General features: G+C 40.0%; 1 protein-coding gene across 3 annotated transcripts in view; it reads left to right on the forward strand.

Moving 5' to 3' along the window:
* The window catches only part of PIK3C2G (phosphatidylinositol-4-phosphate 3-kinase catalytic subunit type 2 gamma), a 194,110-nt gene that overhangs the window by 172,568 nt on the left and 6,302 nt on the right, over positions 1–15,240 (forward strand). For all 3 annotated transcript variants that reach the window (XM_042050268.1, XM_042050269.1, XM_042050267.1), the window contains one exon: positions 12,610–12,735. In XM_042050268.1, the coding sequence (XP_041906202.1) occupies positions 12,610–12,735 (126 nt within the window). The remainder of the gene's footprint in view (positions 1–12,609; positions 12,736–15,240) is intronic.

Genomic DNA, 15,240 nt, shown 5'->3' on the forward strand with positions numbered 1-15,240 from the left:
ACTTCTAGGAGTTTTAATAGGAGATCTAGAGCCTGCTGTGCAAATCCTATATTGATATACAATGCACAAGAGACTCCCTAAGGAGGTGATATTTTTTATAGCCACTCACAGGTGTCACACTGGTTCTTTAAAGGAGGAAGCCAAAAGACTGCAGTGCTACAACTTTGCAGGAATTTTTCCTGAAGGAGATTTCCCCATTCCTGCGGGGTGTCATAGAGAAAAAATGCTGCAGCAGTGGAGAGAGCACTGGTGAGGTGCAGACTTAGCAGAGGACTGTCTAACGTGGGTGCATGCGTGGACTCCACAGTGCAGGCCCTTTGGATCTGATGCATCCACACGTGCCTGATTTGCTGCAGATGTACAGATCTCATCCCTAGATCAGCTTCAGTGTCCTCTCCCTCACCACTGCAACATTTCAGTTGTGTTAAAAATGCCAGTCCTGCTTGAAGAAAACTCTATCAAAAATTCAGCAAAGACAAACAACAGAGAACAGCCTTATGGATTTTGTGGCTGGAAAGGACCATTAATCTAATCTAACCTTCTGTAAAGAAAAAGCTGTATTCTTTCACTAAGGAAATACTTGCAGCCAAGGAAACTGTTTGAACACAGAGATGTTAAGCCTGGTTGTTAATGTTTGCCTACAGTTTAAGGCTGTGGGTGCACAATGAAGACAAGTTCTTTTAAACAGATATTTATAAGATACTAAAAATGTTTCAGTCTCAAGATTTCCCTCAGCAATTCATAGTTTCACTTGAATCCTGGGATTCTGTAAGTCAGGTGGCTCACTGCTTCTGCTTATGATTTGAATGGCATTACCATGATTGCTGAGGAAAATGACTTTAAATTCAGTTTTCAAATATACAAAAGCCATGATGCCAATAAAATGCAATTTTCCAATCGTGTATATTACATAACTTGAAGTCAGCCTGTTGGGGCATTGCTCCCTCCTCTCAAATGAAGACAGTGCAACACTGGGCACTTTATGCAGAGGGACTACAGGCAATATTGCCTTAATAAGGTGAGGCTGGGGTAGAAGAGAGCATTTTGTAGGGGTGAAAACCTTAGAGGCCTGGAGAGTTTGCCTCTGGAGGATATGGCAGATGGAGAGGTGAGACAGGGCAGGCTTATTCTATAAAGACAATCGTGCAGTACCTGGCAAAGTGCACTAAGTGGTCTTAGGAGGAATATAAAGGAGCCCCAGGGGAGACTTACTTTGGCCTCTGAAAGGATTTGTTACCTTAGAACAAAAATAGGCCAATTGTGGCAGCACAATACCCAGAAAAGCAGCAGTAGGCAGGAACAGGAGCACAGGGAGAATGCTGCTCTGCCTTAAAAATGCACCTTGCACAGGTGTGAAGGTGGATTTGTGAAAATTGAAACGCTTGTAGGTTTTGAACTTGAAGTGTTCAAGTCCAGCTCTGTTCTCCTATGTTAGCTAACACAGAGGGCAGGGGATATCGAGAGTCCAGCAGTCTCACACAGAGCTGCCTATGGTCTGGTTTAGTTCCACACAGCCAGAAACAGCCAGGCTACCTACTCATGCACTGCTGGGCTTGCTCACTCCTCAAAAAAATACCAGAAGCAACAGGAATAGCCATTGCTGACATCCAGAAAAGGGTTTCTAACATATTTTCTTGCCTGCTTCATGGAGAAGCAAAGGGAACAGTGGTTCAGCACTGGCTCAGGAGGGAGGCTGCTTTTCCACTGACTTCATTGCCATGACTTCAGGCATGCCCTGTTTTCCTAGATAAGCAGCTAAACTTTCAATCCTGACCGCTAAACATTTTTGCCCATTACTTCTTGTGGACAGAGTAACTCCTCAGGGGTAGAGGGGAGGAGAAACAAAGCCAAGTTATCCTGAACCTCATGCCAATAAATGTAAGATGTTACTAGAATTCAGGAAAGCGTGCGTGGACGATGAATTCAGAACCGATTTTACAGGGGGAAAATTTGCTGGAAGAAAAATAAACTCCTACAGTTCTTTGCAAAAGTACTTCCAGCTTTCCTTTTATAAAAGCTCTGAAGCTGTCATGTACCACTCCCGGTGATTAATGATTCTGGGATAGCTGATATGTGGGTGACGAATCAGTAATCAGCTTTAGGCTTGCACAGACATCCAGCCTCTTTCCATTCCGTGTCCTACACCATGTGAGTACAAATTGCTTCCAAAAATGTTTGTGAGATGCGATGGTTTAAATGTGCTGGGAAGAAAGGTGGGAGCCAATGTTTCCCAAATCCAAAGGGATGAAATCTAAGCCTGCAGCACACGGCTATAGGGATGTTCCCACCTACAGGAGAGGTAGATGCTCTGCTTCCTTTGCTGGGTTTTGTCTCAGCTTGAGCTGGGAAAGGGTTGGGGGTCTTTGCTCAGTCTTAGTTGGTTCCCATCATTCCTCTCATGGGCTCACTAACTTTTACACTTTATGACTATCATTATATAGATTTAAATGGAAAATATATACTACCTGCCAACAAGGCAGTGCCTGCCAGTGAAATAAAAAGCCACATTATCCTTTCAGAATATTATGAATGTGTGCTGCTTTCCTTACTGCAGCCCATGGATCAGCCAACAGGGATTGGAATGGAGGTGCACAGGTAGGCAAGGCAGGGATGGAAAACAAGTGGAAAAAAAATGACTTTGAGTTGAACAAAGTTGTCCAGAGAGTATCAGAGACAGAACTAAATCACTAGCTTGGCTGATGCAGGGAGGTAACACATTCAGATGAAGTTCTCCTTAGACTGGCACAAAAAAAAAACAAAATAAAAAGCCATGGGAAGAAAGCTTTTGTACTAACTCTAGCTTATAAAGAATTTGGATTTAGTTTTATATTCATAGAAAATTCTTTTACTTTTAAAGTGAAAGGAAATTAGCTCAGATAAACTATGTTCTCCTTTAGACTGAAAATTAGCTGAACACCTCTAAACAAAGGGTACTACAACTCAACAGTAGTTTAAATTGGAAAGAGATGAGGTCTGTTCTTGTGGCACAGGGATTACTGTTGGATTCAAACATATTTGTTATGAAAGGTGTTTGACAAATATGTTGTACAGAAAGTTGTGTTATTACTTCTTGTTAAACCCTTTAATCTGTCACAACCACAGTACTGGCTCAGCTCTAAATTCTAACTGCTCATTTTTAAATAAGTAATTCCCTACATAGTTGATATGTGTTGAATAAGGAAAAAAAACAAAACAAAACAAAACAACCACAAACAGTGAGCTCTGTTTAATAATATGAGTGATCTGGGAGATGAAGGGGAACAAAAATGAAATTTGCCACTGGTTGCAAATGAAGAAAACATTAAAAATAATAGTTCAGGCAGAACAAGATCAAGAGAATGAAAGTAATTTCCAGAACCCTACAACCAGGTTGGAAAAATGAAAAATATTTCCTCGGGGAGGGAGAGATCTATATCCCACAGTAATGAGAAGATAAAACAAGCACATGGTAAGACATGAGGTTGCTACAAGAGATGCCAATGAGAAAGGCCAGATGCTGGTGCTATGGGACAGAAATGAAGTAGTTCATCTTTATAAGGCTCTCGTAGTAAACTATTTCTCTCAGGATGTTTTTTTAACTAGAATACAAGTTCAAAGAACAATTCTCAGTAGGGTTGCTGGGGAGTGATTGATTCTTCAGGAGTGATTTATTGTTACTAAAACTTAGTTAAGAACAGACTAACAAGGACACGAGTCAGTTGTGCAAATATTTAAGGGAGAAGACAGGAAGGTTCAAGAGGAATTATTTAGAACGTTGAGCAAGAGCATTAAGTAGAAGTAATGAGAGCTAATTAAGGAGCAGAAATTTCACACCTCATATAATGAAGTGCTTTCATACACAGGGAGATGGCATGATGCAGAATAATTGAAAGAAAAGTGAAGGGAGATTGTACAGTTGGAGAACTTAAAAATAGGCATATACAGACTTTTGTAGCTAATTAAGAAATTGAGAAGAAAAATAGTGCAGAAAGAAGATGCTGATCACAGTCTCATTGTTTCTTTACACATTTTTATATTCACTTACTGTCTCAGCCCAGGCAAGGAGAGATAAGAATTTGTATGTGACAAAAAGGTAGAAACAGAGCAACAGCTTTTGCTTGTGTTTCTTTTCTCAAAGTCTAATTTTCTTTCATGCCCTCTAACAGGCAGCAATGCTCTTAATCCTGAGAGATTTCAAAAGGAAAGTGAAATGGGGATTTGTCTAAAGTATTTGTTCTCCTTTGTACTTTATTCAAAAGAAGAAATTCTGTTATCTATGTTTCTAAGAGTCAAAACAAGATCATTCTTATCTCAGCCAGTGTCATAGACTCTGTGACTAAATATCCATCTGAAAATGAAGTATTCCAAGCACAATAATACAGGGTTGAAAGCAATGGAATTTAATTTCTTTATGGGCTTGGTGGTAATTCTGAAAAGCTTCAGAGACTTGTTCATGAAATCTACCCTCTGTGTTCTACACCCTGCACCAGCATTGCTTATCCACAGGATAATACAGTTTTAAAGCACGAATGAACCTTGATTTCTCTCATCTATGCAGAAAAATCCCTAGGGGAGTTAATTAACTTAAAGATAGTAATGCAGCAAGTGGTTCAGAAATCTAAACATGTTACCTTTTCTTTCAGAAAAAAAAACTTCTATGTGATTCTTGCTCAAATCTTTTACTGGGAGTTGTACATTAATTCAGTACATTCCCACTACCACTTTATATTATTTTTTCAGCCTTGGTACCATTTTTATGCCCACATGGTGCAGTATGGAGCACACAGTAATCGAGTCCTGAGCATTGGTGAGGGATCAGAGGTTTGTCAGAGCTCGGGAGCTGGAGCTAAGCGCTGAGTGGGCTGGGTACAGACACAACCCATCCTATGATGTCTTTTTCTTTGTTGCTTGCTCAGAAACAGCAATAAACACACACAAAGTTGTGTCATTGCTTGATGGAGCTAAATTCTAGCCCTCCTTGCCTGCTGCTGATGGTCTGTAAAAGGCAGGAGCCTGTTTTACATGACAGTTACAGACTGTGGTTGTATGGACTCTTCCCCATTCCATTTGGGATTGTGTCTGTCCTTATCTCCTGTGCATTTCTTCAACTTTCTGGTTTCAGAGCACTGTAGAAATAAAGGCTTGGGAGAGAAACCCTTGTGACCTCCTAGGTATCCTAGCTTTCATTTTATTTACTTCATTTAAGCAGAGATAGATGGGCTTTCCTCTTAATGACTGAAGCAGGTGAGAAGCATTTTGCATAATTCTTAAAAAGCCCTGAGTCTTTTGGGAACCAGTCTGTTTTCCAGAACTTTCTCCTTAGGAAAAAAAAGAAATCACAAATTTGGTTTTTTTAAATATTTAACAAATAATTCCTGTTCCTTTTGAAAGTCCCACTGTCTCTGTGCCTTGGTATCAGTTTGAAACCAAGATGCTTACATATGTGATACACTGGAATCACAATTCCATCGCATTGTCATGGATCAACTGCCTGATCATGGATATTTTGAATACCATGAATTATCTTGCCTGACCTCCAGTGACCACTCCAGAACAGACCATTTTCCCATAAAGTCCTATTTCCAGCTCCATACACACCTTTTTTCACTGGTGGTGGCACGAAGCATCAGGATCTGTCTCAGCTGGGGCCAGGCACCAATGTGGGGGCAATTTAACCAAGCCCAGCCAGGAGATGTCCACAATATGACAGAGTGAATCTCTTGCTGGTCTCCCTCCTTGATAGGGTTATTTTTTTCCCATTTGACAGTCAAGACACCTTGGAAATTGTTGGCTGTTGGTTCACTCTTTAGAAATTTTGTGTCTCAGGACAGTTCTTACCCTATTTTGCCAGCACAGTTGTCCCCCTCAGGAATGCTGCATAACCAGCTGTTACAGCCAGGCTGCTCCAGTCCTGGCTACTCTGCTGCAGGCAGGTTGATGAGGATGCTGAAGGTATTGGACATAAGCTATATTTGGATATTCACATCAATAATGTGGATAGAGCATCTTTGCATTTTTAGCATGGTAAATGACAAAGCCATCTGGAGGCTCTCTCCACGGACACTGCCAGATTTCTGAAAGGTAGAAAATGCCTGCTCAAAAAAATGCTTTCCAGAATTTCCCTGACAGCAAAATACTTTTATTTCCCTGCATTAACTTGAGATAAATGCAATTTCTTCTTTGGTTGCTTTGCCACTGACCTCCACGGCAGTGATCTCTGTCAGTGCATCTTTTGTCTTTATGTATGTAACCAGATGACCCAAAACAACTGGGATCAGAAAATATAATATAATAAAACTGCTGTTGAGGAGAAGCAGTTAAATATCTTCAAGTTTTAGGTGAAAAAAGACGTTGTTTGGGGGAAAAAAATACCATATTTGTGCTATCACTTTTGGCCAGTTGCTTTCCTGTTTTGTCTTGCCAGTAGCAGACAATGCAGGGTGCACTGTAGTGATAGAGTGGATTATCTTCTTTTGTAGTTATTATTTAATTACTGCAAATGGGATTTTATTTTTAATTTTCTTTGAAGCAATTTGGAGATATTTTGTGAGAGGAAAATGAAAAGCTCAGTGGCAGTGTAGAATGGAGGTGTTCATGCTTTGGGATGTGCAGAGCTCAAAGGAAAACTCGGAAGGGTCTTCGATGCTGCATTTGGATTTAGGAAGCAACAACACAACCACCCATTCACACAGCAATCCCATTTTTCCTGAAGTTTATGTATCATTAATCTGCTTTTGAAGGAACCCCTTGCTTTGTAATACTAATTTCTCAGCTACTCTTAGAAGTAGCCCAGAGGATGTTCTCTTTTTCTTAAGGCAGAGGCTGTGTTTGCTAATTAAGCTGCAGCTTTGAAAGACAGGGTTTAGCCTTCCTCTGCTAAGTTACACAGGGACTCGGAGGAAGTGAGAAACAGCAGCAGTGATGGCTTTTCCACATTCCTTACTAGTTTTAATTTAGTCTAGAGGCAGCCAGTAATTTACAAAGGTTACAACAGTGCAAGGATGATTTCTTCTGTGGATTTTTTTCTAATCCTCCTTTATTGGATAATAACCAAATCCACCTAATGTCTACACATAATACATAGACGTTTTGTTTTGTTGAAGGTTTTTCCTAACCACTTAGTACAGTGGTTTGCTTTTGAAAGGTGTATGGATATCTCAATATCAAAAATTAAGGAATATTTTGTAGTCCTTTCTTCACTACGTAGATAAATTCTCACAGCAGTATATGTAAGAGAAGAACATAAGGATAGTAAAGCATAGGAAGACTAAGAGAAGTACTGGAGAAAGTGAATTATTTTTATTTGGGGGCAGTAGCTGAAATGGGAGTCTTTCTAAAACCTGGATATCTTTTTTTTATTATTATTGGAGAAAAGGAAGAGAGAAACTGCAATTTAAAAATGTAGAGGAAATTAATTTTGGAGGGAAGAAAAGTACTTACTTATAGAGGAGGAAAGATGTCATTAGTTAATATAAGTTAGTTGATCATTAGTTTTTACTGTCAAAATTGTTGAAAATGAAAAATGGGAAAAAGAGAACAGCAGCTGGAACTATCAAATGTTCAGGAGCCATCAATCTGTCCCACTCTAGGACAAAAAGTGATCTGCATGTCTAACACTAACAAAAACTGATGACATGATTTAAATTTGAGGCAAAAGTCACCTAAAAAGAAAATTTTATGTTGCTTAGGAAGACATGAGTTTTAAAAAGTTTTACAATAAATTATCCTTAAAATACATATTTTAAAAATCATAAAGCTTTCCTTAAAATTCTTATGAGTATGACCCAATATTAATATTGGATGCTAGATCACTAAATAGTTGAATATATGGCAGATCTTACAGTACTTATGCCTGTAGTAATGATAACAAAGAGTCCTTGTGTTAGGAGAGTTGTGGATCATTAGTAATGATCAGGGGAGAAAAGTCATTAGGATAACATATTTCTTGTGGAAAAATTAATTTAATTCATCCATTATTTCCCAGCTATAGCTACTATATTTTAAATTAAGTTACACAGGAGGTAACCTATCTGTGTGGGTTTCTGTAAACAAATATCAACTTTTCTTAGTTTTGGAAAATAAAACTGGAATGGAAATGGAACACAGTCATAACAGATACAGTCTGTGTATTTTAGGTTTTCGGTATTGAATTAGAGATGTGGAAGGAAGTAAATCCAGAATATTATTTTCTCTCCCTCATTCCCCCTCGTTCTTAAATATTTTCATCACCTTCTGCCTGACTTTAGAGGAAAGTAACATTTCCAAGGTAAATTCTGTTTTTAACATAAATACAGGCGGTTGTAAATGAGTTCCTTAAAAACATCCGTCATTATCAAGGTCAAGTAGGCTGGTCATTCTCTGAGAAAATAGTTCAGTCATCACTTGGTTGTACTTGTAGAAAGCAAATAGAGTCAGTTTCTAAATTCAATTTGAGTCAGTTTCTAAATTCAAATTTTTTTATTGGCAGCTCAAAATCACTGGGGGATTTTATGGGTTTTTTGTCCCTAAGTATATCAAGGGAACCTATGGCATTTCTGTTGGGAGCTTGGTTTTATACCTTTACGGCCTTACAGATTTTTATAGCTTGGGTTTATTTGCAAGCAAACACAATAAAAGATTTAAGACAGTAATTTAAATTGGGAATAACTTCTTCTGAAGGAAGTAAAAATCCTTTATTTTTGGGTTAAGGAAATGACTACAGAATTAAACACAAATAGAATTCAATCTAAAACTTTAGGCTTTTTCTGTTTTCTTGATCACAAGTGCATTCAAGCTATAAAGGTTTTGCAGAGTAGAGTGCAAAATGGCATTCCCAAGGTACCCTTTGATTTTCCCTCTGGCCTGGAGTATGGACAGAAATCAGTGATTTTTTTATTCTTTAATGACACCAAATAGGGGGTTTGCTGGATTTCAGAACTACTCATAAGCCTGCTAGAAATTTTACTCTGTTTTTATAATGAACTCACCAGAACAGACACTCTTTGGTGCAAAAAGAGAAATTCCACCTGAATATGAGGAAGAATTTCTTTACTGTGTGGGTGACCACACACTGAACAGATTGCCCAGAGAGGCTGTGGAGTCTCCCTCACTGGAGATATTCCAGAACCATCTGGATGCAATGCTGTGCCATGTGCTCTGGCATGACCCTACTGGAGCAGGGAGGAGGGACCAGATGACCACCATGGTCCCTTCCAGCCTGACCCCCTCTGGGATTCTGTGGTTTTGGTCAGGTATTCCTCATGTTTACCTAAATTTATAAATAAGCCAGTGCAGTCTGACTTAGAAGTGAAAGGACAATCATGGGGGGTTTCTTACTAAATGTTGTACTGTAATCTGACAGAAGTCATAATCTTTAGTAAGAAAAATATTTCTGTTTCCTCCATTTTTCCTTTATTCTCCATTCTCCTTTGTTTCAGTGCTCAACTCAGATGTGAAACACTGGGAAAGGACTAGTTTACCCAAAACTTGGGGGGTTTTTTGCCTGCTATGTCAGTTGTCTTAATAAAACAGTTTACTTCAAATTCCACCTACTTATGATTTAAAAAGATATTTTTGCCATGTTAATCCCACTCTTGGTTTTGGACTATTATAGTCAAACTGCCATGATCACTCCTTGTTCCTGCTAGGAAGCATCTAGCAAAGTACAGCTCTTTCCATTGCAAGAAATCCTATGGTGAAGCAGGCTCTTCACAAGAAAAAAAATTCAGCTCTTGTGCCAATCAAAAGAGAAACCAGCATAAACTCATCATATGAGCTCCCCATACTCTGCTCTTGTAAGGCTGGGGCTGGTTTATACCTGCTCTTAATTTGTAGTTTTGAATTATTAGTGCATGGCAGGGCAGAGTCTTTTTCACAGTTGAAGTCCTTCATTAGATGGATTGTGTCATGTCAGGAGTCAGGGGAGGGCAGCTGGAACGTGATCCGGCTGGAAGAGTGCTCAGCTGAAGCTTTTCTGATTGTTTGATGGCATAACAGTGCCACTGCAGATGGAGAATTGGGACAATAGTGGCATTTGGAGTGGCCTGTTTGCCTTTCCTTGGGGAGGGAGAATGAAGGGGGAAAATGTCACCTGTAAAGTGGAGGAGAAAAAACCAACAATCAGAACTACAATGTCTACTTGGAATTCAGGTGGCTGCACATCAAATTACCTCTAACAGTCTGACTGCTGATTGCTACTATTCATGAAAGGTGGCTTCATTTTAGTTCTGAAATATCCCAAAGTAAATGCTCTGTCCTTGAGTTTTCCCGTCTGAATCACTAAAATATTCTCTTTTTTAATTTTCTCTCTTGACCCTCTCCTCCCACTCGCCTCTTTCAACATGTATTTAGCTACATTCAGAGGGATAGTGAGGAAGTAGTTTTCAGTCCATCTCATATAGCCAAAACACTGCTGCAAAGTGCCTTCCTTGAATTTTGGGTGGAATCAGCTGACAGGGGAAGGTTAGTTGGCCGAAGGCAAGGTAACATGACAAAGAGGAGCTCAAAGGCATAGTGACAATTTCACCTGACTTCTTTTCAATTAATCACATCTGCTTCTGGACACCCTGTCCTGTTGAACAATCACACAGCAACCAGCTTGGATTCTTCCCCTGGCAGTTAAATGTCAGGCTGAGCCTGTTTCCAGTTCAGATAACGCTCCATGATCTGTGCCTTTGCTGCTTGAGGTGCTCAGTGAGGCGCAGCAGTTGTGACAATGCCTGGTCCTGCCTGGGCAGCTCAGAGGGGCAGCAGGACGGGACAGGTGCAGCCACATTACCTTTGGAGCCTGTCACCTCCCCCTGGTTCCTTTCTTTGTCTGAAACAACTAAAATCAGTTGACCTTCAAGTTACAGTGATGTTTACCTATTCATTGAGAAGGGAAGAGCTTGATTACACTTAGGATCCTGGTTGCTTGGACTGGAACTCAAGGCTGCATTTCATTCTCTCTCCTGATTTTTAAGAGCTGTTCAATTTAATGTTACTTGTAATCCTCAATTGAAGTTTTAGTACAGTCCTAGATCAGCAGAGATGGGCTTTCAAATGGACAGTGTAACTTATAAATCCTGCATTAACAATGTGGCACCCTGACCTAGGAAAATACCCATTAGCTCCATTGCCCTTTAATGGCTCTCTTATGTTGACCATTGAATCCCATCTATCTAAATCCCATGGGTATTTTAAATCAGATGTACTTTGGGGAGCTTAGCAATAGAAATATTAATCACTCCCGTAGTGCTGACAATATGTAATGGTTTGAGTGGGGCATCCTTTGATGCTGTATGGTGTTAATGATAGCAGTAATGAGCTTTGCAGTTGACCGCATCATTTCCCTTGAAGGATCATTTCAGATAACAAAAACCAGAGGTTTGCAGTGCAAGAACTGGTTGTTGTTCACACAAGCGCTGTTTTCCTGCCCAATAGAGAAGTTATTTATTGCTAGGAGACAGCAGTTTCTTCTATCCCAGGGATATGTTGTTGATAATGCTGTAGAAAGCCCCATATTTCCAGGCACATACTGTGAATAATCAAAATCTGAAAAATTACTTCATTCTGAGCCAGGTGTAAAATTAAAAATGGGAGATATAAATGCAAGTGCCTGTATAATCCTTTGGATTCATTGGTTCCAAATGTTTTAAGATCTCTTCTTTTTGCCTGTATTCTTATTTGCATCCTGTCACTGGATTGCCTGGGAGATGGCAGGTAAACTTCCTATCTAAAATGTTGATTATATGATTAAAATTACTGATATTTTGATACGCCCCATTTTGTGATTTCTGATTGTTTACTGTGTAACCACCACAAGGGTTTGTGCTTAATTATAAGCCAAGCATTACGTGATATGTGCTGGCAGGATGCCTGCTCCATAGTTTTTCATTATTATGTTTCTTGTGTATTCTTTTGAAGCCTCAAGTAATACAATGTGTTTTCTGAGTAATTGTAATGCTGCTTTAGGAATTACTTTGCAGCTCCTCAGAAGTTATCAAAAAATTCTCCACCCACCAGCACTGGCTGATGACTGAGCCTGGTTAATAGATTTTCTCTGATCTCGAGTGGCTACCATATAAGATGGAATATCTGGAATATCGTTCAGTAACCTGAACTGGAAAATTAAAGAGAGATTGCAGCTGTGTGATGGGTGAGATTGGAAAGGCTGCTATAAGAATCCTGTTCTGCCCATATTGCTGCAGGAAATGCTCCTGGCTCTTCTATAGTAATATGCTTTATGAAACACCCTTAGAAACAGTTCTCCCCAATATCAGCACCGATATTTAGGGGTTAAAATCAATAGGAGCTTACTGTCTAAAATCCAGTTTCTATGCATTGGTCTGGAGAGTGGAAGGGCTGGACTTTGTATCAGATTAAGATGAGTAAGGGTAGACTGAGGCTTAAGGGTTTTTCCATCAGAATGAAAAATATTAAAGATAGACAATTTTACCTTTTCTTTGTATTAATTTTTATTTTCCTGATTCCATTCTAAGCTGAATTCTAATAATTCTTGTTATTCCGCAAGCACTCCAATTTAGCCCAGAGAATACTGAGAATGTAACATGTTTCTGTGTCTGCTAAAAGCCCAGATTTCATTTGGTACTTTTTATTTGTTTTCTTTGCTAGAACATGGACATTCATATTTATGACCTTCTTGTATTCCAGCGCCTCCCAGATGGCTCTGCCCCAAGTGCACACGCTGAATTTTATCTTCTGCCAGATCCTTATGAGGTCAGTCGAAGGAAAACAAGAACAGCTCCAAAAGGCTCTGACCCTACTTACAATGAACTTGTGAGTACCGTTCACTTTCTTCCACCATTTCTTGTTTCATGGAATTACAGAATGGGTCAGGCTGGAAGGGCCCACCGTGGTCATCTGGTCCCACCTCCCTGCTCCAGCAGGGCCATCCCAGAGCACAAGGCACAGGATTGTGTCCAGATGGTTCTGGGATATCACCAGTGAGGGAGACTCCACAGCCTCTCTGGACAATTTGTTCAGTGCTCAGTCACTGCACAGGAAAGTTCTTCCTCATGTTCAGGTGAAACTTCCTGGGCATCAGTTTCTCCTGTTGGCTCTTGTCCTGTTGCTGGACCCCACAGAGCAGAGCCTGGTACATCCCCTTCCTGCAGACACTGACAGACATGGATGAGGTCCCCTCTCAGCTATCTCTTTTCCAGGATGAACAGGCCCAGCTCACTCAGCTTTTCCTCATGAGAGAGATGCTCCAGTCCCCTCATGACCTCCATAGCCCTTCACTGGACTCACTCCAGTGGTTCCCTGGTTTTCCTGATCAGTTGAGCCCAGAACTGGACACAGCACTCCAGATGTGCCTCACTAGCTGAGTAGAGAGGCAGGATCACCTCCCTCAACCTGCTGTCAGTGCTTTTCCTAATGCACCCCAGGATCCTTTCTTGGCCACAAGGACATACTGCTGGCTCATGGACACCCTGTAGTCCACCAGGACCCCCAGGTCCCTCTCCACAGAGCTGCTTCCCAGCAGGTCACCCACAACCCACGCAGGTGAAAATTGTTTGATTTGCTTTGCCCACTCTTGGAATAAAGTAACAATACAGCGTTTTTAGAGCTCTTGCAATGAGAATGATGAAAAAGCAGGAATGTATCATAAGCTGAACCACAAATGGGGACACGTGTCTGCTTTGCATCTATCTCAGAAGTGAAACAGTGTCTTTTATGTTCCTCTCTCAGGAAAGCAGTTGAATTTGTCACAGTGCTCTGTCTTAACCCATAACCACAGTTACACATTAGCCAAATGAGACCAAGCATCATTGCGCCATAACCCAGGCAGTTCTCAAGGCAGAAATGCACAATACCATGAAAAGTATTAATTGAATGGATGCTGTTATTCAAATTAACATTTGAAAATTGGTTGTCACTGTCCTAAATGATAACACAAGAATAAATAGCCAGGTTCTACTCATGTTAAAATGCCATCAGTTCACAGCTATATATGATTATTTCACACACCACTGAAGTGCTCATGCCTCTGGGGTGAAAGGAAACATTTGTATGGAGAAACATTTACGGCGGAATGGGAAGTGGTATAAACTGTGTTCGTTTGTAAGGGCAGATGAGATTGAAACAGTAGGTGGGATTGGAGATTATAATTATTGCATGTAACAAATCTCCTAAAGATCTCAAAGCAATTTACAAATGCTCTTTCAGCAGGCTATAAAGTAGAAGGCATGGAAAATATTACCACTCCACCCTGTTTCATAGATAAGATATGATGAAGCTTAGGTTAGTCAGCAGAGTCTGAGTGCTTATCAAATAGTTTCCCAGTCCTGGAGTTCTAATATTTCTCTTTTTCCACATCTGTTAATTACAAAAGTTGCCTGCTTACACTGATGACTTCCAGTGTTCTGTGAGAAGGCTCCCTGAGTAATATTGCTGCTCACAGCTGAGACAAATTTCCCTCTCTACAGTACTGCAATGGAATAACAAGGAACTAGGCTTTATTTTTTTTGTTCTTTCCTCCTTTTTTTGCAGAGTGAATCTAATTAATCTGTCTAAAGAAATTCCCTTACATTTGAAAGATATTTAAAACAAAGGAACATAATATGATTATACCATAACATTCATTGTAAGGTTTCCAAAATGGACAACAGATAAGAACCAGCCAGCAACACTGGAAGACAACTATCTTTCGAATCCTTCTTAGATCCATTTAAATGCCAGGAAATCCAAAATCCGGTCTGCAGTCAGTCAGTAGTCACTGGGAGGAGATTTAATTGTGGTTAACGAGTATTCCACTGTCATTAAAAGAAATTCTGTGAAAACTTTAATGTCCTTAATCAAAACTGAGAGCCTTCTTCCCAGATGCTCAGTCTTTTTCACTGGGAAGTGCTAATCACAGTGGGGACATATGGTTCCATTGAACTTGGCCATTTCCAACCCGATGCCTGTGCTTTAGCAGCTCTGCTCCTCCATATGTGATGTTATTCTGGATGCATTTTTTGTCCAAGCCTGGTAGACTGAGGCAGAAGCCGCCCCAGGGAAGAAAAACTACTAAAAATATAAGTCAGCTGTCTCTTAAGTTAGTTGCTGTCCAAAACACTGTGTACAGAAATGTAGTAGCCTTTTTTATGAGTTCATAAGTTTTTATTAAAGCCAAATGGCTGGAAGGAAGCTGTATATTAATTTCTTTCTTTGTTCCAGACTGAGAAAAATCTGAAATGTGCTTCTCTTGGGTATTTTTGATTTTAGTTTTGTACTTCTATTGCTTATGGCTGCCTACAGCAAATTATCAGCCTTGCAAAAGTGCTTTTTATGTTTGAT

This window comes from Corvus kubaryi, unplaced genomic scaffold (assembly GCF_017639235.1).
Source record: "Corvus kubaryi isolate FWS band 111438036 unplaced genomic scaffold, C.kubaryi_AGA036_p1.0 72, whole genome shotgun sequence".
Classification (NCBI taxonomy): domain Eukaryota; kingdom Metazoa; phylum Chordata; class Aves; order Passeriformes; family Corvidae; genus Corvus; species Corvus kubaryi.